Below are 26,162 nucleotides of genomic sequence, written 5' to 3'. Positions count from 1 at the left end.
AGGGAGCAAGGCGATCAGGCCGAAGCTGCGGGCCACCAATGGCCCCCGTGGCCCTGAAAGCTCAGTGTGCTCTGGCCACGGGAGCAGAGCCCTCCGCAGCCGGGGCAGGGCTTGCAGCTCCCCCCCGGCAGCCCCCGCTGCCAGCCCGCTGCCCTCACTCACCAGCGCAGATCAGCTGCAGCTCTCGCTGCTGCCCCCTCAGGCGCCGCCCGGCCATGCCTGTGAACACAGAGCCTGTCACGGCGGCAGCGGCACAGCTCCCTGCCAGCGGCGCTGCCGGCGCTGTGGCCACACGGGCTGCTGGCCCGGCAGGGCTCAGCCCGGCCCTTGGCGCACGCTGCCGCCCCAGGGCACGGCTGCCAGAGGGCGGCAGCAGCAATGCCCAGGCCGGGCGGGGCTCCACGGCGCCGGGCCCGGCTGGCGCTGCCGGGGCAGCAGGCGGGGCCGGGGCCGAGCTGCGGCGGGCCGGGCCGGGGAGGGAGCGCGGGCTCGTGGCTCACCCATGAAGCTGATGGCCGCCTCTCGCAGGGGCTTCTGTGGGCTCTGCAGGTAGCGCAGGGCCCGGCGCAGGTGCTCGGCCGCTCGGCTCCTGTCCTCTGCCAGCTGCACAGAGCGGCAGGAGGGAAGGCTTGGCGCGGGCTCAGCCCCTGGGCCGGGCGCTGCCTGCGCCCAGCCCCGGCCTCCCCTGGCCGCACAGCCCTGAGGCGCGGCCAGCAGCCGCCGGCCAAGGGCTCCCGAGGGGAGGGGGCAGCGGGCCGGCTGCTGCCCGGGGAGCCGCGGTGCCGCCCCGCAGCCCCGCCGGGCCGGGGCTCCACGGGCACCCGGCTCGGGCCCTCGGGAGCCTGGAGAGGAGCCCGCGCGGCCTCTGGCTGCCGCAGCGGGCAGGGGCACAGCTGCCCGGCCCACACACTGAGCGCCGCCCTCAGGGGCCTTCTCCAGCCTGAGGCTGGGCCTTGCAGGCCCTCCTTACCAGGCACTCGCTGAACTTGCACAGTTTCTGCTCCTTCACCAGCTTCTTGAGATCCCTCCTCTTCATCAACTTGACTGCACAAAGCAGCGCTTCCCGAGAAGCCTGGAGAGCAGCAGGGACGCGGAGATGGCCCCACAGCCCAGGGCACAGCACCCGCATCCCCGTGCCATGGCCTGCAGGAGGCTGCGATCCAGCAGGCGCAGGGCAGGAGGCAGCCGAGCCCCCTGCCAGGGGGACAGCAGCAGCCCACGAGTCCTCACCTCTGCCACACGCTGATTCTCATCATGGCAGTGGAAGAAGAGTGGAAGCAAGCTCTGTTGCACAAGGCTTTCCAAAGGGTTTTCTCTCTCTTCCAAATACTCCATCATGTCTCGGAAGAGTTTGATGGAGAGCAGCTGGACCTGGCTATTATCCTGTAGGAAAAAAAAAAAGAAAAACTACCTCAGCATTGGCTCCTGCAGGCCCCCCTGGGCACAGGGCTGGAAATGCTCAGGGCACACAGTTTCCAGGCAGCAGCCAGCGGCTGTGGCTGGGGGCACAGAGCCTTACGTGGTCAAAGAGTGGCAGGAGCGCCTCAGCCAGCTGCAGGGCAATGGGGGTTGACATCAGAATGTGTGATTTGTGCAGGAATAGAAAGCTGAGTGTGATGAGGGTCATGCCAGCTATCTCTGCATCATTGTCGCACAGTAGGTCCATGAGGCATTGGGTCAGGCTCCACATTCTTTCAGCCTGTGCGGAACACAAGTCTGTGAAAGGCCATCCTGCTGCCGCAGGGCCCAGAGGCCAAAGGCCTGTCCCGAAGCACGCGGGCAGCTGAAGCGGGAGGCAGGAGAGCTGGGAGCAGCTGCCCCAGCGCCCCAAGCCCAGGCCAGGCCAAGTGACTGCGTTCCCAGCGCAGCTTCAGCCACCGCCCCCTTCTCACCATTGAGGGATCATCAATGAGCTCCAGCAGGGCCCTGAGTGCCAGGCGACGCCTCTCCCTGCACTCGCTCTGCAGGTGCCTTGAAGAGACCTTCACAACACTGGCACCACATTCACTGGCATCCAGGCACTGGAGGAGCTGAAAGGCACAGGCCAGTGATGGGGGAGCCGGCCGGCAGGAGCCCGGAGCCGCACAGGGCTGGGCCCAGGCAGCAGCAGCAGCAGCAGCAGCAGCAGCAGCAGCAGCAGCAGCAGCAGCAGCAGCAGCAGCAGCACAGGGCGCGGGCAGCGTCCCAGGTGGCTGCGGCTCCCAGAGGGCAGAGAGCTGGGAGGCAGCTCAGCCAGGCAGCGCTGCACACCCGGCTCACCTCCACAAGGAACGCCAGGGCGGGCAGATCCCAGTGTGGCTCCTGTGTGCTGAGCAGCCCGAGGAGGTGGAGTGCAATACTGGAACCCAACCCAAGACAAGCATGGCGCATCTCCCTAGGAGGGTGAAAAAGGGTCCAGGAACCTGAGCAAATCTCTCCAAGGACAGGCTGGCAGAGCCTGCTGGTCTTTCACCACCATCCTGCAAGGGGACCTGGGCCCTTTAGGAGGTGTCTCCTCCTGTGCTCTCTCCCCTCCCAGCCTTTTCCATTCTGCTTGGCCGACCCTCGGTGACAAGGCCCTGTGACCCAGGGCCACGGGGACTGTGTGGGACAGCCCGGGCACAGGGCACAAATGCTGGGAGCAATGGGGAGAAGGGGAGTCTCACCTGGCCAGCAGACCCACGGCATAGTGGCGGGTGTCAGCACAGAGCAGCGTGTCCCAGCCACGCTTGCGTTCCACTGACACCACCACCTCCTTATACTGCTTTTGGCAGAGCAGGGACTTCAGGCTCTGCACTGCAAACCTGTGTGCACAGCAAAGGCCAGGTCACCCTGGCAGCACTGGCTCCTTGGCAGGCCACGTGGCAGGGACAGGAGGACTGGCATGGAGCACCTGTTGGGGCTGGTGGCAAGGCCGTGCTCTTGCAGGCATTCCTTCCAGAAGGCATCGACCTCCTCTGGCATCTCTTCTGTGCTGAAGAACACTTGGAAGAGCAGATGCACAAATAGCTGGGGGAAATACGACGTCACTACACGTGGCACATGGGGCTCCTGGAGCATCTTCCACATGACCACAGTTGCCTGCAAGGGACAAAGCCCCCCGAGACAGCGCTCAGTGCCTAGGTGTCCCTGGGGCAGGGCCCGAGCAGGGCAGGGAGAGGCGCGCAGAGACCTTGGCAGGGGGAGCACGGGGCCTGGTGGGCCTGAGGCTGCCCCTGGGCCAGGTTTCAGGCCAGCGCCTGAGGCAGGGAGATGCAGTGGGGGAAGGAAGATGGAGAGCTGCTGGAGAGGCGGCCTTGGGGCCAGCAAAGGCCACTTGCAGAAACTCACAGCCAGGCCAAAGACACCCGTTTTGTCCCCATCGGAGGTGCATGTGCTGCGCTCTGGCCAGCTGCCCAGCACATCCAGGAGGATCAGCAGCACTGGCTCTGCAGTCCTGGACGAGCACATGATGGTCTTCCACATGGAGATGGCAGCTCTGAGGGGTTGGAGCTCTGTCTCAGGGGGGTCTCAGACACAGCACCGTGGCCTGGGCATCCCTAGGGGCCCGGGCTGACCGCCAGCTCTGCCTCTGCCCACTGGGCCTGGCCAGCAGCAGCCAGGCAGCCCAGCCCTGTGGGGACAGGCCCCTGAGGGGCGGCAAGGGAGCATGGCAGCAGGCTCGGGGGCTGACGTGCCAGGGCTGGGAAAGGCAGCAGCCAGAGGGCCCTGGAACTCTCTGTTGCTCAGACACCTGGGCCAGGCGGTACAGGGTGATGGGCTGGGGAGGCCTGAGCCCTCTGGGCAGGTGGGCCCCATACCTGTCACAGGACGGGGCCACACGCAGGAGCGTCACCACTGCCTCACCCGGGTGTGCTCTGGTGAGATTCAGCAGGGCCTTGTCCAGCCGGTGCTGGGCAGAATCATTGGCCAGGAGCCATCGGTGAATGGACCTCACCATGGCGGGCACCTGGAGAAGGCACGGGGAGACTTGGAAAGCTGCCAGAGGGAGCGATGTCCCCAGGGTCCCCAGAGAAGTGCTTCCCTTGCCAGCGCACTGCCATGGCCTCAAAGGCTCCCAGGGACCAGCAGGCCTGGCTGGGGAAGCCACGGGACTCATGGGGGAATTGAAGCCTGGCCCCAGGCTGCTCACTTGTTCTGGCCTGGCAACAGCCTTCTCCAGGAGCAAATCCAGCAGGGCGGCACTGGTCTCATGACTGAGGAGCTCTGAGGGAGCTCTGAGCCCAGTGCCCATGGTGCTGGTCTCTTCCTGCCCAATGCTCCGGATCAAGTCGCAGACGAGCTGTAGGAGAAGGGCAAGAGGCCGGGGATGTTGCATGGAGTGCTGCACACACGGTGCTGGGCTGAGCAGGGACAGCAGGCCCAGCCCAGGTGGGGGTGGCTGCAGGTACCTGCGCTGTTCTGCGGAAGCGGCCACGGCTGGATTCCTGCTCTTGTGTGCGCTCCAGGGCTGCATCTGGCAAAGAGCGAGCGCAGCCAGAGCTGAGGGGCTGCGGGAGAGGCCGGAGAACAGAGCCCAGCCCTGCGCTGCCCAGGCAGGGAGAGCCCCGGGATGCCCCAGGGGATGGAGCACGGCCACTGCGGGGTGTCTGCCCAGCCCCTCTTCCCTCCTGTCCATGGGGATTTCCCCAGGGGATGGCATGGCATGGCATGGCATGGCATGGCATGGCATGGCATGGCATGGCATGGCATGGGGCCAATTGGCACAGGCTCCAGCCCTGCAGCCCAGCTCTGCCACTCACCCTCCTGCAGTGGATGGAACGGCACCACCTCTTCTGACTCCTGTGCTGGGGCAGCTCCAGGGCCTTCTTCCTCCTCCTCCTCCTCCACCCAGGCCAGCTTGGGCACTCTTGGGGGTCCCTGCTCCATGGCGGTGCCCGGAGCTACTTGCAGGAGAGATGCCTTGGGAAAGCTCCGGGGCACCAAGTCCCACGCTCTGCCCTTGAGGGCAGCTGCAGAATAGAAGCCTCAGGAAGGCCACGGGTCAGTGAGTCCTGTGCTCTGGCCTCGAGCTCAGCTGCAGGAACAGCGCCGCAGAGAAGCTCCGGGTCAGACGGGAGCGAGTGCGCTGTGCGGGGGCTCCTCACGGCACCGCTCTGTCCTGTTGTGCCCCATTGCGTGTTGCCAGCAGCTGGGCAAGCTTCTATTTCCCACGTGTCACAAAGGGGCCTTGGACACCGGCTTCTGTTCCATGGCACGGTGACCGTGCTGCAGCGTGCCACCCAGGGCCCTTGCACACACTGCCTTCTGCCCCGGGGCCGCCCCCGGCCCAGCCAAAGTGGCCCAGCTTGGAAGGAATCCCTGGCCCCAGGTGTCTGAGACAGCCCACACAGGATCTTTAGCAAGGGCTCAGAGCATCAGCAAACGCTGCCTGGCTCTGCGGGCTCAGTCCTATCCCCATATCTTTCCCCGAGAGCATTTGAATTTCTAAATGAGAATCATTTGAAGGGAGGGGATTGACATTTTCCATTTCAGAGAAGGCTTCTGCCTTCCTTAGCAGACACCTGTCTTTTCAAACCAAGACAATTGTTTATCATCTTGCAGATCCGCACTTCCTGGGCAGCCCCGTTTTACACCCAGGGCCTGGAGAACCATTCCCAGCAACTGGGAAAATCCTAGCTGCTCCATCCTCCCAGAGATGAGGTCTCCAAATTTGCCCCAAAAGTGGCTCCAGCTTTTAGAGGCCAAAAAGAGCAAGTCCCAGTGACTTGATGATAGTTTTAGCCCAGAAAGCCCTGCAGCTGATGGCACACTTGACAATCAGCAGGGGACACAGCTAGGCCAAAGCCCAGAGCTCTGCCGGGAGCCTTTCTCCTCAAATACCCTTCAAACAAACCTCCATGCAAGTCAGTTGGGAAAGTTTCTTCAAATGATCCATTTCTGGCACTACAGAACTACACAGGGTTCTGTGAAAGATTCTAAAGCAGCTGCTCTGGAGTCCAAGAGCCAGCACTAAGAGTCCTTGTCATCTATTTGTAGCTAAATCGCACTTTGGCCGATTTGAAGGAGTTTGGAAGGAGCTAGAGAGCGGACCTCTGAGTTTTTCAGATGATGCCATTGCTTTTTCTTCTCTTCTCCATAGACAGGAAGGGTGAGTTTGGCTCCCATCTGCACCGCATGGCTCACAGGGCCGCAAGACTTGTAGTTACAAGAGCTTTGAAGGATTTCTTGGTCAAGAAGACACAGCCAACAAGGATATTTATGTTTTGGTGCCAATCCTTCAGTATTTCGTCTTACGGACTCATGCTCTCGGGGTCTCTGGCTGGTCAGAGTGAGCCCGAGATAAGTTCCAAAGTCTCTTTTCCCAGCCCGGCGCTCGAAGAAGGAGTCAGAGCTCTTCATTTCTGGCTCTCAAGGTTGTTTCTTGTATCTTATCTATAAAATTCTTTCTCCTGTCCTGCGAAGGTCCGCTCAGGAAGACAGTCTAAGGCACTCTGCCTGCCCCAGGGTGGTGTTATCTTTTTATCCTAAAAACTACCACTACCACATTTACAAATACTTTCCAATACCTATTACCTATGTTAGACAGTGAGCTTCTACTCCAAACCAATCTAAAAGGCCCAACATCACAGCAGAAGATGAAGGCCAAGACGAAGGAGAAAGGGTGGACACGCCAGATTCCTCCATCTTGGCCCCTGAAGCCCCATTCTAGAAACCCCAACAATCTATTTTTCACCCTGGGATAAATTCACTGTCATTCTACTTAAACTGTCATGGCTCGCAATTCTTCATATAAGGTTGTTTTTTCCAAGGGCTAAATCAAAGGCACAGGGGTCTTGGGCTCTGTGCCAGGGTCTCTGAGCCCCCTGGGCAGGGGCTGGAGTCCTCCGGGGCAGCCAGAGGAATTTCCTGGGTTCTGACAAGTAGCCCTGTTGTAGTCCCTGCGTACAAGAGTTTACTTGATCCCTTTGATGCCAGAGAGCACCAAGAACTTGAAACTTGCTGGAGTCCAGCCCTGCCTGCCTATCATGGAGAAGAGGGAAAAGATGAAGAACCTGGGCGGTGGTTGAGCCAAATTGACATTTTTCCATTTCTGATTTCCTCCCAGCTTTTGCAGCAGGGCAACAACCCCATCACTGCAAAGCACTTCCTTTTGCAAGGCACACACTGACCTTGGTGGAAGCTCAGGGCTCTTGAAGGGGCTGCTGCAGTTGGCAACAGGAGCTGTTGTTGAATTTTTCATGTTGCTTAACCCCCCCTGCCAAATGCCATCAAGCGGTTGAGGAAGGAGAAAAAAGATTACCCTGGAGGAAGGGAGGCCAAGAGCTTGGAAAAGGAGGAAAGAAACGCTCCGATGATGACAATGACAAAAAACCCCAATTTATTTTTGACAGCAAATGAACACCGGCCGCCCTCCAGCCCTCCCAGCCTGGCAGGCCGAGTGGTGCCGTTCCCATGGCATGAGGTGCTGGCAGCCTGCGGAGAGAAACCAGAGAGCCACAGTCAGTGGCAGCAGGCTCCTGTCCCCCTGTCCCGCCAGGGCCTGTGCCCGGGCCAGGCTGCTGGCTGTGCTCTGAGCCCAAACCTCCCGACCCATTCTCTGTTTTTAGAGAAGGGCAGCGGGGCAGGCCGCGTTCCACCTCCTCTGCTTAATCCCGGCACAGCAACCTCCTCAGCAGCTGCAAGAGCGGGATGCCCGTGTGCCCGCTGCCGCCTGCCCGGAGCCCTTCTGCCAGCCGAGCTGTGGAGCCGGGTGCCCACCTCTGCAGAGCTGCTGCCAGGAGAGGAGCCGATCCCAAACCAGGTCCTCGTCCTTCTGGAAGGGGCTGTCCCTGCAGACCGTGGCCCCTGGGGCAGCGCTGGCACTGGACGCGCTCCATGGACGCTGCAGGGGCTTCCCCGTCCGGTCCAGGCACCAGGTGTAATCCTCCTGGGAAAAACAAAGAACAATTGCACGAAAGTCAATTCAAAACAAGACCTGGAAACAAGAAAAAGCACAAAGCCTGTCACCGTTTCATGGGCCTGAGGAGGGTCTGACCACTCCATGTGAGAATTAAACCTGTCCACGGGTGGGGAAAATCCCCACCTTTCCCGCCCATAAACGCACCCCTTCCTCAAGGGCCTGCAGAGCAGACCAGCTGGGGCACGGCTTCGGAACCCGTCCCCCTCTGCTGCCCCCATCCACATGGATGGATGCTTTTGTCAGGCTGGCTGCCCCCGCCTCAGCCCGTGCCAGGCTGGCTGGCAGAAGCTGTCAGCAAGGCCAGGAGCCGGCTCCCCTTCCACAGCATCCATCCCCTGTCCTGCCAAAAAGCAGCTCGGCGGCCGGAGGGAAAATTAATATTCCCCAGCACCGCCGAGCGGGGAACCTCCAGCACGTGGCCAGGCCGAGCCCTGCTGTGCCTGGGAGCACCAGCATCCCCCCGCCCCTGCGCCGGCTGGGGACTCATCTTGATTCCATCAGGGCACAGAGCGTGTCCTCCAGGCAGGGGCCGCAGCCAAAGCCAATCGGCTCTGCCCCGCCAGCGGCCAGCTCCAGGATGGTGTTCCCAGCTCCACGTCGTGCTCCAGAAGAACGCGCCAGCTGTGCCTCGGCTTGCGGGGACATCACGATGCCATTGAGCTGCAGGGGGATGTTTCCCCTGTCCCAGTCTGTGGCACCTTCACTGCACTGCCACCACTTCTCCAATGGGACGGGCAGCACGGAGCCGCTCCCTCCACAGCTCGCGGGGACCAGCGGAAGCAGCATCTCCTCGGCTGCGCTCTCTCCTCTGCGCCGCGGCCGCAGGGAAACGCTCCGGGGTTTTCTTCCAGCGCCACGAGACGCGTGCCGCTGCTGCTTGCTGGGCTCCTGGATCCTCCTGTGCACAGGGAGGCATCTCTGCTGTCTCCTGGGCCAGGCAGGGCTCCTGCAGCCAAGAATGCTAAAAAAGGTCCTCCAGTGCTGGCCTGTCTGTGGGCTCCATGCATAAACACCACCTGATGAGGGGCTGGCACTCTGCGGAGAGAAACCAGAAACCGCCGCTCAGCGGGACAAGGCTCCTGTCCGTGCTCTCCCACATTCCACAGTGCCCAGGCCACACCAGGAGTGCTCAGAGCTGCAGCCAAAAGCTTCCTATCGATCCTCTCTTGCGGAGGACACCAGCACAGAGGCACAGGTGCCACCTCGTCCAGCTAAGCCCAGGAGATGCACCTCCTCACCAGCTGCAAGAGCAGGATGCTTATGTGCCAGCCGCCCCTCCCAACCCCGTTCTTCCCCTCGTGCCTTGAAGGCGCATCCCTACCTTGAGACACCCGGGGCAGGAAGAAGAGCTGGCCCCAGACAATGTCCTCGTTGTTGTGAAAAGGAAGGTGCCCTCAGAGCAGCTCATAGAGCAGGATGCCCAGGGACCAGATGGTGGCTGGCTGGCCGTGGTAGCAGCCAAAGAGGATCCACTCCGGTGGGCTGTACTCCGGCGTTCCTATGGGACACGGGCGCAGCTCATCAGGCCCATGCTGCTCCCTCCCTCCCAGCCAGCTCCCGTTCCACAACAGCCAGCCCCTGCCCTGCCAAAAAGCAACCTGGCTGCAGCTGGGTGAAGAAGGATTCCCCCTCCTTCCTTGCCTCCTTCCTTCCCTCCCTCTTCCCCCTCTGCCAGCCAAGGGGGAACTCTGCTGCCCAGCTGGGCCCCGGCTTTGGGCTCACCTGACATCCGGGTGTAGAACGTGTCCTGGAGGATCGTGCCGCAGCCGAAGTCGATGAGCTTCACCTCGCCTGTGGCCAGGTCGATGAGGACGTTCTCGGCCTTGATGTGGCGGTGCAGGACACCGCGGCTGCTGCAGTGCCCCATGGCCTCCAGCACCTGGCGGAACAGCCCCCGCCCCACGGGCTCCGTCAGGAACCACCGCTCGTGCAGGAAGTACCAGAGGTGCTGACAGCGCTGCGGACGCTCCATGAGCAGTGCGAAGCCCTTGGGCACCTCGAAGCAGTCCAGGAGCCTCACGAAGCCAGGCCGCGACACCTTCCACAGCAGCGCCAGCTCCAGGGCCACAAGGGCGCCCTTGCACTGCGGGTGGACCGCGATGCCGTCAGCGGGGCCGATGCTGCGCCGCGCCTTGGGCAGCCCTGCCCGGCCCCGCCGCGGCTCGCCATGGCCCGGCCCGGGGCGCTGCGCGGCCCCCGCTCACTCCACGCTCGCTGCCCTCGCAGCGTTCCGGCTGCCGCCCTGCCGGGCCTCGCCTCAGCCCCGCCCGGCACGCCCCGCCGGCTCCTCCCGCTGGCCCCGCTCACTCCCCAGCCGCGCCCACTCCGAGATGTGCTCCCGGGACACTCGCTTGATGGCCGCCTGCGAGCCAAGGCTGAGCTCATCGCCCGCCGCCCTCCGAGCCGGCCCCGTCTCTTCCCGGGGCGCCATCCGCGAGGCGGGGACCGGAGTAAACGCTGCCGCAGCCGCCGCTGCCCAGCAGCGGGCCCTGCCGCTAGAGCTGCTCCAGGGGAGGCCTCTCCGCCCGTGTGGGCGGCACCGCGCTGCCGCTCTTCTGCCCGGGACACCCGCCCGCCCGGCGCGCTGCTGCTTGCCGAGCCGCCCCGGGCTGCGGCGGCTCGGGGCCGGCGGCCGAGCTGGCGAGCGGCGGAGCTCGGAGCGGGGCAGCTGCCGGCCACGCTGCCGGCCACGGGGCGGGAGCCGGGCGGCAGCGGGGCGGCTGCGGGCGGAACCGCGGCAGGGGCTTCGTTCGGGGCCGGGGCCTCGGCCGGGGCTGGGCCAGAGCCCGCGCCAGGCGCAGCCAAAAGCCCGCACTGCTCCGCCAGCACCAGGGCGAGCGTCTCTTCCAGCGGCGCCACAGCCAGGACGGAGAGAGCCCGGCCGAGGCGGAACCACGGCGGGCCGGGCAGGGGCGGGCACGGGGCGGCCCCGCCGAGGGGCGCCTTGCGGGACGCGGCATCAGCCGGGCTGGGAGAGGCGGAACACGGACGGCACGGCCCAGCACGGGACGGGAGTAGAGTGAGTGTGAGAGGGAGAAGAGGATGGGGAGCGAGTGGGAAGTCGAGTGTAAAACCAATCAAGAGAAGCACTGCTGCTGCTGCTGCTGCTGCTGCTGCGGAGCCGCCAGAGCTCGCGGCCGTTCCTCCATTGCCCCCGCGAACCCAACGGAGGAGCCGCCGCGCGCCCCAAGGAACGAAAGAGAGAAACAAACAAATCACACACCAAAGTCATTCCTATTAGAGAAGTAACCAAAGAAAACAATGTAGCAATAACGAAGAGTGTTGGCTTCTGGCTTCTTTCTTCTTTGCATGAGACCAAGCATTTCGTGGGGAACAATTGCCTCTTGTGACAATTTTGCCAGAGTGGACAGGAGCAGAGCATTTACTTTTCAAGTAGAAAAGGGAAATCGAGTCAGTAATGTCATCTCTTTTCATCCTCTGTTGACACAGTTGCAGGCTGCCAAAAGACATGGTCTGCAGTGTGGAACTTGGGGCCAAGTTTCTTTTTCTGCCAGAGGATGAGGAGGGGAAGTATCCCAGAATCATGGAGTCGTGGCATGGTTTGGCTTGGAAGGGATCTGGAAAATCCCATGGCTGCAACCCCCCTGCTGTGGCTGGGGACCCCTTGCACTGGACCGGCTTGTCTAGAGCTCCATGCAGCCTGGCCTTGAACACTGTCAGGGACGGGACATGCCCACCTTCTCTGGGCAACCTGTTCCAGGAGAGTCTTTTTTCTGAATCCCTTACCTAAACCTAATCTCTCTCCATTTGGATCCCTGCTCCCTTGTCCTGTCCCTGCCTGCCCTCGTACAAAGTCCCTGTCCAGCTTTCTTGTGTGTTGCCCTCAGGTACTGGAAGGCCACAGCTGGATCAAGGCTGGGTCTCTTTCCCAGGCTGAAGAAGCCGAGCTGTGTCAGCCTTTCCTTGCAGGAGAGGAGCTGCAGCCCCGGCACCATCTGGGTGTCCCTGCTGGGCCCCTGCTGCAGCGTGTCCACGTCCTTGCCGTCCGTGCCGGGGAGCCCGGCAGAGGCAGAGGCAGCGCTGCAGGTGCAGGGTCAGCAGCGGGGAGGAGACCCGGCCCTGGCAGCGGCTCCGGGAGCAGCGATTGGCGCTGGGCCGCCCGCACTGCAGAGAGCCGGGGCCCTTGTGCCTGCCCTTGTGCCCAGGGCGCCTTTCCCCGCCGCCCGCCCGCCCGCCCGCTCGGGGGAAATGCCCCCTGTGCCGCCCCTCAGGGCCGCCCCTCGCCGCTGCCCCGGGCGCTCCCGGCGCCGCCTGGAGGGGCCCAGGCCTCGGCCTCACCCTGCTCAGCCCGAGGCCTGGAAAAGCAGATTCAAACACCCACCCAGAAAGTGCCCCAGGATGCCAAGGTCAATCTTTTGTCACCAGCACGGCTTTGCTATCAGAGTCTGGACGGGAGTAGAAAATCACCAGGGGAAAAGAGCATGAACAAGTTCTGCCTTGGCACTACCTCAAGCTGTGGGGTACCAGTTGTTGGTTTCACTGGCTCTGGATTGAAGGCACTTGAGACAGTAATTCATGTTCAGACTCAAGTGTTTATTATTTCTTATCGGTAAAACAGCCTCATTACTGGGAGTTCAGCAGCTTTTCATTAGAAGGCACAAAATGGCCAACAATCTCTTGTTCCAAGGTCTTTTAAGACTAAACTATCCAATTAGGAACTGACACCTAGATTATTTTCCCGTTTAACCCAATAACTGATCCCAAAGAGCCTGCAATGTGGAATTTCTGCCCAATTACAAAAAGCCACCCAAACCCATGAAGAAGAAGGAAGAAGCATGAAGAAGAAACCCAGGACAAAACAGTGTGCCCTCCATTTTGCTTCCATCCACAACATACTAAAAATCCCAAAACCTCAATTTCTCAGAGTCAGAGTGAACCAAAGCCCAAAAACTGGAGGTGATAAAAATGGACTAAAACCACAACCAAGGAATGTGCATCGCCCTGAAATACCTTTCCCCTTACATCAGCCTGGTGCATATTCATAGACCCTCATGCATATCCATCAACTACTTTACATATTCCAGGAATGATTTTGCATGGCCCCTCCTTGGGTCTGCCTTTTCAGAGCATGTGTGTTTCTTGGCTGTGGTTTTGGCTCCTTCTCTTTATCGCCTCCAGTTTTGGGCCTTGGTGCACTCTGCCTTCAGACGGGGAGTGCTGATAGTTGGCAGATCTGTACAGGTGTCCTCATCCTGGGTGCATTGGATGTTATCCCATCCAAGCAGGCAGTTTAACACAAGTAGCTATTTCACTGAGCTTAATTAACAACAGAAATAAAAACTATACAAAAAGTTACTTTCAGAAACAGTCCCAGCCCATATTTGATCCCAGTCCAGTTGATCTCAGTCTGTGTGGTCCTGATCCATATGGTCCCACTCTGTGGAGTCCCAACCCATAGGATCCCAGCCCATATTTGATCCCAGCCCATACTTGATCCCAGTCTGTGTTGTCCTGCACACGCTCCAAGGATCTGGAATTCCAGTTCCCAGCCAGGAAAAAATGTTCCTGCCCTTGAACTTCCTTCCTATCATCTTAAAAAATTAGAATGAAATTATAATTAAATAAATAATAATTAAAATAAATAATTAGAATGAAAATGAAATATAGTAACTTCAACTTTTACTTACAATACTCCAGTAATGATTCAAGCCAAAAAAACAAGAACTATAACATTACCAATACATATAAATAAATTATATACCAAGAAATAACCTTGGAAAGTTTTAACTCGATTGCTAATATACTTGAGATAAAAAATATCTAAAAAACAAACATGCAATCTAACACACCTTAGTTAAACAATTCATATTACAAATATACTAAACACAAAACCAAACACCACGATAATTTCTCATACCTTTTAACCAAACAATTTATAACACCCCTAAATACTCTAAAACAATTAAATTACAATTAAAAAAAATAAACGCAGGGGGGTGGTTTTATTTGGATACTGGTTTTTTGGATTGTTTGGGTTAGATGATTCTAAAGAAGGGATTCTTATGGGAATTAATTCAGCTGACAAGGTGACACCGCAAACAAAATTGCCTGAAAATGAATGGGACAGAAATCAGTAACTCAGAAACTTTTATTTGCTATCAAATACATCCCACACAGCCAGGCCCACACAATCCCCATCCCACCGCTCCACATGATCCCACTTCTCCCAGTCTGCTTCCAACCCCATCTCACCCTGGTGGCTGTGGAATGGAGTGAGTTTGCCATGGGATTGAGTTGTTTTGAGGAGGGAACAAGGAATTTGAGGTGGAATTGAGCCCTTTTGGGTTAAAATTCATTTGTTTTCAGTGAGATTTGAGTGGTTTTGAAGTGACAGATGAATCCCTCTTGGCTTTTGAACTGCTAAGAGATGGAGAAGGGAAAAAAATTCAGGCCAAACCAAAAGGAGAAGCAGCCAGGTGTGTTCCCAACATGGATCACAGGGAATGTGAGTGACCAGGTCTGTGCCCAAAGTGCCTCCTCCAGTGGGGGATGGAGCTGCAGCAGCGCACGAAGCTCTTCCCGCACTCGGGGCACTCGCAGGGCTTCCCTTACCGGTGCCTCCGTTGGTGTCGGGTCAAGTGAGAGCTGCAGGAGAAGCTCTTCCCACACTGGGGACACTCGTAGGGCCTCTCCCCGGTGTGGATCCGCTGGTGAAGGACGAGGTGGGAGTTGTGCTTGAATCCCTTCCCGCAGTCGGGGCATTGGAAGGGCCTCTCCTCTGTGTGACTCTGATAGTGCCGGAGGAGATGGGACCTGATTTGAAACCCCTTCCCACACTCAGAACACTCGTAGGGCCTCTCCCCAGTGTGGATCTTTTGGTGGACGATCAGGTTGGAGCTGCAGCTGAAGCTCCTCCCACATTCTTCACACTCGTAGGGCTTCTCCCCCGTGTGGATCCTTTGGTGTTTGATCAGGTCAGAGCTCCCCCTGAAACTCTTCCCACACTGCCCACACTCGTAGGGCCGTTCCCCAGTGTGGATGCGCCGGTGCTTGACGAGGTCAGAGTTGCGCTTGAATCCCTTCCCACAGTCGGGGCATTGGAAGGGCCTCTCCTCTGTGTGACTCTGATAGTGCTGGAGGAGACTGGAGCTGGTCTGAAACCTCTTCGCACACTTGGAGCACTCATAGGGCCTCTCCCCTGTGTGGGTCCTCTGGTGCCTGATCAGGCTGGAGCTCCAGCTGAAGCTCTTCCCACACTCCCCACACTCGTAGGGCTCTTCCCCAGTGTGGATCCTCTGGTGCCTGATCAGCTCGGAGTTCCACCTGAAGCTCTTCCCACACTCCACGCACGTGTGGGGCTTCTCCCCATCATGGAGCTGCTCATGGAGCACCAGCTCTGAGCTCTGCCTCCATCTCCGGCCGCCTTCCCGGCCCAGGCTGGCTCTTTCCCCCTCACATCCCCGCCATCTGCGTTTGCAGCCCCTCCTCGTGCGGCATCTCCAGGGCTTTTCCTCCCCGTTGGCTTCCTGCGCCGTGGAGCCGCTCAAAACGGCCTCTGCCACCAGGTTCTGCCGCGGGCATTTGTCCTCCCTGCTCTCCATGCTCAGCTCCTGCTCTGGGCGAGGAAGGACAAGGACAGCATGGGATTTGCCTCCGTGCCACAGGCAAGGGCATCGAGATCCCCCCAGGCCGTCTCGGGGGACGCACTGCCCCCTCTTGGCTCTCCCCATTTCGGGATGCCGGGGCTGTTTGGGCTCCCGGGCTCCCTTCTCCCCTCATTCTCTGCTCTGGGCTGCAGCGGCTCCAAGGAGTCCCCCCTGCCCCTCTCCAGGCTCTTGAGGCTCCCGCCAATGGCGGCGCTCCCCCCTCTCTGGCCTCCCCACTTTGGCCTCCTGGGGCACACAGGGCTCTGCTCCTCCAGGCTGCCTCTGCCGGCAGCCGCCATCGCCACCCCCCGATGTCCCCCCGAGGGGCCTTTTCCGCTCAGCCTTGGACTTCTTCATTCTCCAAACATCCCCCCAAAAACCCAACCCAGGGACCCCCCGGGATATCCGGGCCGGGCTCCCCCTCCCCGCTCACCTGCGCCATGGGGGGGGGGCGATGATCCCACAGGTGGGGGCTGCGAATTCAGGCAGAGATCGAGACCGCGTGGCTCCCGCAACTCAGCCTTGATCCGCCTTTGTCCCTCCTCTTCCTCTTCCTCTCGCTCCTCCTCTGTCCTATCTCCACCTCCCTCTCATCCTCCCCCCTAACCCCGCCTCCTTCCCTCCTCTTTCTCCTCCCGCTCCTCCTCTTCCATCCCCCCTCCTCCTCCTCCTCTGTGTTATCCCCACCTCCTGCTCATCTTCCATCCCACCCCTTCCATTCTTTCTCCCCCTCCTCCCCCCTAACCCCGCCTCCTCCTCCCCCTCCATCCCTGCCCTTCCCTCCCTCCTCCTCCTCCCCCAGCAGCAGCCACACCCTCGGTGCCCCGTTCCCGCAGCCCTCGCAGCCCGCGGCAGCAGCGGCCATGGAGCCGGGCCAGGTCGGCATGGGCAGCGCGGGGCTCTCGGCTGCTCCCAGCCGCTGCGGGCGGGGGGAACCCGGCCCGGGCCAAAGGAGAGGCAAACTGGGCAAACTGGGGGCTGCACATCCAAACTGGGCCTTGCTGGGGACCCTGCCTGGCCACTGCCAGCCCTTGGGGCTCCTCTCGGCACATCCGCCAGGGGGGAACACACACAGGCCTGGGGGATCCCAGCAGTGGCAGCACTGCCAGGGACTGGGCTGCACTGGGATCGTACTGGGAGCGACTGGGGCTGTATTGGCTTTGTACTGACATAATACTGGGATCATATTGGGAGTGAGTAGGAGCCTGCTGGGGGCAATTGACACCATGTTCTGGGCAATTGGCATATACTGGGAGTGACTGGCATGGTGCTGAGGATGACTGGGTGCAGCTGTGAGCAACTGGGATCATGCTAGGAGAAACTGGGAGATACTGGAACAAAAGTGAGGGTGAAAGAGAGCAACTGGAACCATGTGGAGCACAACTGGTTCATACTGGCAGGGAATGGGAGCACACTGGGGCCATATTTGGATCATACTGGGAGAGACTGGACTAATACTGGGAGGATCTGAGAGTGACTGGGAGCACACCCTGCACATCATCCCCCAGACTGGGCCTGACTGGGAGCAACTGGGAGCACGCTGGCAGCAAATGGCATCATACTGGGACTGACTGGGCTGATCCAGGAAGCAACTGGAACCACGCTGGAGGCAGCTGGGACCATACTGGGAGAGACTGGAAGCAACTGGGATTATACTGGGACCACACTGGGAGGGCTGGCATGTGACTGGGATCAAACTGGAGCTTACTGGGATCATATTGGGGTTGAAAGGGAGTGACTGGGATCACACTTTGGGCTACTGGGAGCAGCTGAGGGAAACTGGGATGATGCTGCAAGCAAACTGGAGGAACTGGGAAGGACTGGATGCATGCTGGGGGCAACTGGGATATACTGGGCATGACTGGGGGATCATACTGGGAGAACTGACCCCTTACTGGGGCCACTGGCAGTTCCTGGGAATGACTGCAGACATGCTGGGGGCAACTGGGATATACTGGGAGTGTCTGGAACCATCCTGGGGGGACTGGAACCACACTGGGAACAACTGGGACCATGCTGGGGAGAACTGGGACCACGCTGGGGGCAACTGGGAGTGAGTGGGACCATGCTGGGAGGGACTGGGATCATCTGGGGAGGGACTGGGACTAGAGCAGGGGCAACTGGGTCCAACTGGGACCATCCTGGGAGTGTCTGTAACCATAGGGGAGTGATGGAAGCACACTGGGAACAGCTGGGCCCATGCTGGGAGCAACTGGGATCACTCTGGGGGCACTGGCATCAGACTGGGAGTGACTGGGAGCAACTGGGATTGGACTGCAAGGGACTGGGATCATACTGGGAGTGGCTACACTCATACTGGGATTATACTGGGCGTGAATGGAACCTGACTGGGGCTTACTGGGAGCTACTGGGCCCATGTTGGGAGGAAAATGTGACCCACTGGGAGCAACTGGGATCGGCTGGAAGGTTCTGGAACCATGCTGAGAGGACTGAGACTACAACTGGGGCAACTGGGATCACACTGGGAGCAACTGGGGCCACCCTTTGAGCAACAGATGGAAACTGGGATGATGCTAGAGGAAACTGGGAGGAACTGGGAAAGACTGGGATCATTCTGAGGTAACTGAAACATACTGGGAGTGTCTCTAACCATACTGGGGGCACTGGAACCACCCTGGGAACAGCTGGGATCATGCTGGGAGCAACTGGGACGATGCTGGGGGAAACTGAATCTACCCTGGAGGCAACTGGGCACGACTGGGACCCTGCTGGGAGGGACTGGGACTATTCTTGGGGCAACTGGGATCATCATGGGAGGAACTGGGAACATCTGGAATTATGCTGGGAGCAACTGGGATCACACTGGGATCCCAGTGAGAGGAGCTGAGTCCATGCTGGGTTACACTGGGATCTCATTGAGAGCGACTGGAATCACACTGGGATTGACTGGGAGTGGCTGGTTTTGTGGATTTGGGGGGTTTGGATTTTGGAGGTTTTTCTTGGCATTTTGAGGGGGAGTTTTTCTGGGGGAGTTTGGGGGTTTATTGAAATTTCTTGTGGCTCCTTTTGAATTTTGGGGATTTTACTGGGATTTTGTTGGGATTTTTTGGGATTCTCAGAAATTCCTGGGGTTTTATTGAGATTTTTAGGAGATTTTGGGGCATTTTATTGGAATTGTGGTGGCATTCAGAGGGATTCATTGGGGATTTGGGGTTTTTGGGGATTTTTGGTGGTATTTGGGGGGTTTTGATGGGTTTTTTGGGTGTTGCCAGGATTTCCTTGGATCTTGGAGGAGATTTTGTGGGGCTTTTTCTGGTTTTGGGGACATCTTTGGGGGTTTGCGGAGTTTAATCAGGATTTTTGGGGTTTTTGGGATTCCAAAGGATTTTGTGGGCTTTTATTGGGATTCTGGGGTGTTTAATGGGATTTTGAGAGATTTAATTGGGATTTAGTGGGTTTTATTGGGACTTTCAGGGCTTTTAAGGAGATTTTCGTGCCTCTCAGCCCTTCCCCACACCCAGGGAATGCCCCAAAGCTCCCCTAAAATTCCACTAAAACCCACAAATCCCCCAAAATTACAAGAAAACCCTCCAAAACCCCAGGGAATCTCCAAACATCCCAGTGGAACTCACCAAAATTTAAAAAAACTCCCCAATTTTTCAATAAATCCTTCCCCAAAAAACCTCCACAACCCCAACAAAACACCAAAAATCCAAAACCCCCCAAATCAACAAAACCCCGCAAAATCACATTACCATCCCAAAACCCAATAATTCTCCCCAAAAACCCCAATCATTTCCCCCCAAACTCCCAACAAAATCTCCCAAAGCCCAAAAAAGCCACCCCCAAATCCCCAAAAACCCTCTCAGAACCCCAAAATCCCCACAAACCCCCCCAGACTCAGTGGGGCCGTCCTGGATCAGGGGGCACCGGCCGGTGGAACAGGAGCCACTTCAGGGGGCCCTGGGAGCTTTTTGGGGAGGGGGCACCATGGGAGACCCCCCAAAAACGGGGGATGGGGGAACCTCTGCTGTGCCCCCTCCCCTCAAAATCCCCAGACCCCGGTTCAGGGTGGGCCTGGGACCCCCCGGGACCCCCAAATCTCCCCCGGGACCCCTCCAGGAACCCCAAACCCCCCAGAGCCCCCCAAGGTTTGCCCAGAACCTCTCTGGACCCCCAAACCCTCTCCAGGACCCCCAAAACCTCCCCAGGACCCTCAAACCCCCCCAGTTCTCCCCAAAATTCACCCCAGACCCACCTGTGACGCCCCCAAATCCATCAGACTGCCCCAAATCCCCCTCAGACCCCTCAATCCCCCCCAAACCTCATGAAATCGCCTCAGACTCCTCCAAATTCCCCAGACCCACCTCAGAACCACCCAGATCCACTCACAACCGCCCAGTTCCTCTCGCAATCCCCCAAAATCCCCTCAGACTCTCCCAATTTCCCTCAGTTCCCCCTAAACCCACCTGAGAACGCTCCAGACGCTCTCAAGCTCCCCCCAAAGCTCCCTAAAGCCCCCTCAGACCCACCAAAGCCCCCTCAGACCCCCTCATTCCCCCCAAACCCACCGCACACCCTCGTGTTTCCCGTCGAGGCCCCCAAAAATCCCCAATTTCCCCTGAGACCCGCCCCAAACACCCCCAGTTTGCCCCCGGCCCCACCTCAGCTCCGCTCTCCCTCACAATCTCGCGCCTCCACCGCGTGTGCGGGCTCCCAGCAATGGCGGCGCGCCCCGCCCCGAACCAACCAATCAGCGCGCTGCACATCCCTGAACTAACCAATCACGGCGCGGATCCCCTCAGCAAGGCCTGCCTCCCCTGCACCGTCCCAGCCAATCAGAGGTGAGCCGGAAGCGGCGCCCCCTTCCCCGCAGCCGCCGGGACCCCCCGGGCTCGGGACAGGAGCGGGAGGGGCCTGAGAGGGGATCGGGGGGGGCGGGGGAGGGTCCGGGGGGTCTGGGGGGGCTTTGGGGAGGGGTCCGGGGGTTTGGGGGGGTCTGGGGAGGGGTCCTGGGGCACTGTGGGGGGACCTGGGGGGTGCGGATGGGTCCTAAGAGGGGTCTCAAGGAGGGGTCGCGAGACATGAGACACTCATGCCACAGTGTAAGCTGTAAGCGAAAGGAATTTTAAGAGCTGTTTTGGTTATTTCAGAGAAAGTTTAAAAGGGAGAAGCTGCTGTGTGATGTTATGATCGATTTTTGGTGCCAGAGTCCAAGGAGTTTAGGGCTGGAAATCCCAGCCCCACTGGATCCAAATGAGGAAATCACCTGGCCCTGTCCAACCAAGGTGTCACGTTGGTGAAATTAAAAGGCAAAACACGGTCCATAAGACAGAAAGGAAAGTGGTACTGCCTCAAGAAAACCTCTTAAGCAAGTCTGGCTGCACTTTTTATTCAAGAGAAAAGCAAAGTTCAGGAGAAAATGAAAAGTGTTTTGCATGGCTGATCAAAGACATCTGGAAGATTTAGAAGAAAGCCCAGCAAGCTGCTGCAATTGATAAAAAAAGATTAGTGCAGAGCAATTTTCTTGGAGATTGCCAGGAAAGAGCAGAATAGCAGAGAGCAGAGAAAGGGATCCACCCTGAGGAGTCTTGTCCATATCCATGACTGACTCCAACAAATCCAAGAATATCCTGAGCTGGAAGGGACTCACAGGGATCATGAGTCTGACTCATGGCCCTGCGCAGGACATCCCACCACAGGTCTGAGAGCCTTGTCCAAACATTCCTTGAATTCACAGGGGCTGGGACCATTCCCTGGGGAGTCTGTTCCAGTGTCCAGCACCCTCTGGTCCAAATCTGATGAAAACTGCACCAGGACAGAGTCCAAACCCAAAGACTAAGGAAAGTCAGGAGACCCCTTGGTCTGAATGCACCGAATGTCCCAGCAACAGACCCATGATTCAGAATGGGCAGTCATCAATGCAAGATTAACTAATTGTGGGAGTCAGAAGTAAGTTGAAGTGATATAAACTGAGGTTTTTGGCCTCACTGAAAGGTGCAATGGCCACAAGCTTTCAACGGAGGACTCACAGGAAGAAATGTTAGATTTCCTGAAAGGCCAGTTGAGGTTTTGGAGGATGGAGCCCACCAAGACCTCCAGAAGTAGGAGAGGGGCTGAAAGGATGAAGTCAGCAGGGACAGAAATGGGGGATAAGCCACACTTGCCAAGGAAATTCCAGAAGCAGTGATGGCAACAGCAGCACTGGCTCCAGCTTCCTCAGCTTCTTCTTTAAGGTGAGAAAGGAGGAAAAGGGGGGGAAGATGTTCTTAGAAGGGAAGGCTTGGCACTGATGGGGCTGTGGACTCCTCACCTGAAACTCCCTGAAACTGTGACACTGGCTCAAACCACGGCATTTTTTAAAAGCTAATTTTCTTGAGAGCAAAATTTTGAGTCTTGAAAGTGATCTCAGGCTTCACATCTTTTCTGAGAAAAGTTTTTAAACAAACACTGAAATTCTCAGTGACATGACTCCAAGAATGGAGATACAAGGGTAGGCATTGAGAACTCCTTGATTCCCCTGGATCCTAATGCATCTTAGGATCAGATTAATAAAGGAGGAATGGATTTAGGTGCTGGCTCAAGTCCAACATTCATTAATATTTGTGGGTGTGGATGTTGTGGCTGCCCCATCCCTGGAAATGTTCCATGCCAGGCTGGATGGGCTTGGAGCAATCTGGGATGCTGGAAGGTGTCCTGTGGCAGGGGGTGGGACTGGATGAGCTTTAAGATCCTTTCCAGCCGGAACCATTTGGGGATTCTGTGATTCCATGAACACGTCCACACCCAGCCTTACTCCAAACGTGTCAAGCAGGGACGGGGGGTTGGCAGTCCCCAGACAACAGTGGGCAGGAGGAGAAGAAGCTGGCACGGATTAACTGAGCTGCTCTCCACAGAAAGAGCAGCAAGGGGGATTCTCAGCCAGGACCAGCCCCAGAGGGACCCGGGCTCCTCCCTGGATGTGAGGGGGAATGCAAACAAGAGGCGTCACACATTCCTCTGTGCATCCCTCACCTGCAGCTGGCCTGAGGAGGGGGCCAGCTCACGGCCAAAGGGAAGGGTGTGTTTGTGCAGCATCCCGGCTTCCATGTGGGCCAAAGCAGAGCCAAACTCCCATTTGATTAATGAGCCCTTGGATCCAGCTCCCTGCCTCCCTCCGCGTGCAAGGAGCACGATCCCAGCAGCACGCACTGCTGGCCTTCAAGGGCTGGCTGGGGCAGCTCCTGATAGCGCTGTTTATTCAGCTTCCCCAAGGAAACAGTGTGGATTTTATTAAATGATCCCATCAGTGTTTCTCCATGCTGTCAGTGCAGACTCCAAAGGATGATTCCTGTTGGCTCGTAGGTCTTTGTCCGCGCACCGAGAGCGGCAGCCAAGGACAAAGCGTTGCGGGACGGGGCGGTGGGAGCCCTGCTGCTCCGGCTGCGCGGCCCTGCCGGGCTCTGAGCCCCCCGTGCCACATGCCAGGCCACAAAGGGGACAGCTGGCCCGCCAAGGACAGTGACACGAGGCACAGGGACACCTGGGACTGCCCTTGGTGCTGTCACACTCCCGCATGGATGGCTTCAAGGGAGAGAGGCACAGCCCATGGAGACCCAGCCACAGGCAAGGTTTTTATGCTATTTGAAGTGGCACGGATCCTTTTATCCCAGAAAAACGGCACCTGTTTGTCACCTGCTGGTTCTTAGCCCTAAGAATTACATTGATACTGCCAGGCCAGTTTTCTGCCTATTTTTGCCATTTTTCCACCCCATCATTCCCTGATTTTATTCCCCAAACCAATTTTGCCTGTTTTGTATGCACGCTGGTTTTCACCTCAGGAGTGAAGCAAATAATCCACTCAGTGAAGAAAACACAGCTATGAAGTGGAGGACTGACCCCTTTGGGACACAAAAGCCACAGCCACCCACACTTGGACAAAGCAAGCTGTGGCAATGCCAGGAGTGACTGTGCAGTCAGTATGGATGGAGCCAGGAGTACATTCCCCAGGGAATCCTTCACATGGGCTTGGAGAGGTGCCCAAAATGCAAAGCCCATTCTTTTCAGAGTACTCCCCTGTGTTGCTCTGAGTTTGTGCTGAGGTTGTGGGAATGAGCCAATCCTGGGATGTATCTTCCCATACTGAAAAAAATCCAAGGTTTTTGCTGGCAGGCACCACCTTTGTGTGTGTGTGTGTCCAAGGGCTTTGCTCTCAAAGCTCACCCTGAAGATCCACCAGATGCCTTGGTCACTTGCTCTCTCTGCCAAATGAGCAGAGGGCTCATGCTCTGGGTGAGGGGGGTCACAAAAACACATCCAGCAACTCCATGGCCCTGTGAGCTGCTGAAAAATCCGACCAGAAGCTCTGGAGCTGCTTTTCATGCACATGGCATGGCTGAGTGAGCCTGCTCCTCACCCTCCTGTTTAAACACAACCTCTGCCCTCAGCTGCAGCGAGAGTGTTTCACCCTGTGCGAGGCTCCCAGGGAAGATCTTCCTCTTTGGGAAACTGCAGTTGGAGTGGATGCTTTGAAGAGGTTCAAACCTCCTCTCTCTCACCCATGGAAGGTCACTGTGATCACTGTAAAACAGAGCTTTCAGGTTGTTGGAGCCTAGCCTGTGACTTCCCCACTGTTTTTGTCAGCACCTGCACACCCCAAATGTTTCTATGCCTAAAACAGCACTACTGAGAGCTCAGAGTGATGCTGTAGAGAGGATCTGGGGGGAGCCTGTGCAGGACAGCAAAAGTGCAGCTCAGTTTCTGGCATATTTTTGGTTAAAAATCATCACATGCTGAAAGCAAAAGTCAGAATTGAACCAAACAAAAATGCATTTATCATCCACAAGTCTAAGATCCTGCAGAATCAAGAAGCTTTCCTTGCCCAGCTTTGGAAAGATCACTTCTCTGGCCTAAACCCTACTTATGCTTCTTGTTTCTTCTTTATTTACTAATTTTTTTTTTAATTCTTCTTAGGTCTTCAGTTTATTAAGCCATCGTCTAGCCATCCATTGCACTGCAACAAACCTTGGACCAAGCTCCAGGAGCTTGTGGCAATGGCCAGAGCAGCTCTGCAGGGACTGGCTCACAAGGGCTGGGGCAGGGTGACAGTGTGTCCCCTTGCAGAGGACAGGCACCAGCACACAGCTGCTCTCCTTCCCTCCGTGCTGGCCACTCAGTGGGTGAAGTGTTTCTTCTTCTGGCTGCAGAGAATGAGGCTCCAAAATCTGGCAGCAGTAACAAGGAAATGGAACAGCCTTGCCTTTCTTCAGGGTGAGGGCTGCTCTGTCTGGATTTCAGCAGCTCTCAAAAGACCACCAAGCCAGCCCATTTCCTGCCACTCCAGTGGGAAAGGGTGGCATGAAAGCCCAAGTCTCAGGTGTCCGCATGGACATGCCTAAGCAGAGACAAATCACAGAATCCCAGAATGGTTTGGGTGGGAAGGGACACTAAAGATCATTCATTCCACCGCCTTCCACTATCCTATTGCTCCAAGCTCCTTCCAGCCTGGCCTTGGACACTCCCAGGGATCCGGGGCAGCCACAGCTTCTCTGGGCAGCCTCTTCCAAGAGCTGCATCCAAAAAAGTCACAGAGGCGCCTGCGTGCACTTTGCAGGTGAATCCCTCACTGGGGCAAGGAGATGAGCTCAAGCTCTGAGTCTTGCAGGGAAATGTTTCCCCTAAGCCAGCATAAAGACTGACTATGTTACTGCAGGCTGGAGAAACCCCTGAAATAGTGACAGACAGCTGAAGGGAAGAATATATTGGGAAGGGAATCATCCGGCCGGCTGGGAAACGCAGGGCTCTGAAAGGGGATGGGGCGGCACAGGAAGAACATTCCTTTCTCACTCCAAGCGCCTGCAGCCGCTCGGGAAGCATCGGCCGGGGCCGCCCGCTCGCAGCCCGGGGCCGGCAGCGCTGCTCCTGCCGCGGGCAGATGCTGCTCTGGGCGGCCGCAGGCTCATCCCGGACCAGCACCATGGATGGAGAGCGATGAGGTGCCCGGCAAGAGGCAGCCTGAGCCCCAGATGCTGCGGGGGGCTGGCGATCGCCGCCTGTGCCGGGTGCGGGCGGCCGCGGGCGGCGGGGTCACCCTGCCCTGTGGCCACCGCTGGGCTGCGCGCATGGAGAAAGAGGGAGAGGGCAGCGCGGGGCTGCAGGGCTGTGCTTTGCAATTCCGCGCCGTGCTCGCTTCTCTCTGCCCTCGGAAGATGGGGGGAACTGCAGTTGCTTCGTGCTCTCAGCTCAAACGGGGCTTTACAGCCCCTTCCCCACCTTGCCGAGGGGCACAGAGGAGTGGATCAGCCTCAGAGCAGGGCTCCTTTCCAGCACCCTGCTGCTCATCTCCTTATCTCTGCATCTGCTTGGCCACACTGTTTCATTAATTTGTCTGTTCTTCCCCAAATTTCTGAATTATTGTCAAAACCAGGGCTTGTGGATACATGGAAGTGAAGAATGAAACCCCTCTCCTGCGTCTGAGGCTGACAAAGCCATACTTGGGATGTCAAGGCCAACCCAAATGACCAGATGAGAGTAGGAACTGCTGAGGCAGCCCCTGGCTCCCCCTTAAGCAGCACAACCCCCTACACTGTGTCATGGTTTGACACTGGCACAATGCCAGTGCCCCCATGAGAATACCCTCTCCCTGGTTTCTGCTGTGAGATGGGACCAGGAATAAGCACAGCAGGCTCCCACTTAGGAAAAAAAATTATTAACCAAACTACAAGGGAAAGGAA

The 26,162-nt window shown here is 58.0% G+C and overlaps 1 protein-coding gene and 1 pseudogene across 1 annotated transcript in view; both read right to left on the bottom strand.

Moving 5' to 3' along the window:
- The window catches only part of LOC143696053 (uncharacterized), a 1,205,294-nt gene that overhangs the window by 701,910 nt on the left and 477,222 nt on the right, over positions 1–26,162 (bottom strand). Inside the window, 3 exon segments of the mRNA XM_077191259.1 lie at positions 4,844–4,862; positions 14,669–14,836; positions 15,005–15,266. Coding sequence (XP_077047374.1) covers positions 4,844–4,862; positions 14,669–14,836; positions 15,005–15,266 — 449 coding nt within the window.
- On the bottom strand, positions 8,844–10,313 carry LOC143696018 (serine/threonine-protein kinase pim-3-like; annotated as a pseudogene).

The sequence above is a fragment of the Agelaius phoeniceus genome, chromosome 28 (genome assembly GCF_051311805.1).
Source record: "Agelaius phoeniceus isolate bAgePho1 chromosome 28, bAgePho1.hap1, whole genome shotgun sequence".
Classification (NCBI taxonomy): domain Eukaryota; kingdom Metazoa; phylum Chordata; class Aves; order Passeriformes; family Icteridae; genus Agelaius; species Agelaius phoeniceus.
The sequence above is the reverse complement of the archived record's forward strand: the minus strand, read 5'-3'. Positions and strand labels throughout refer to the sequence as shown.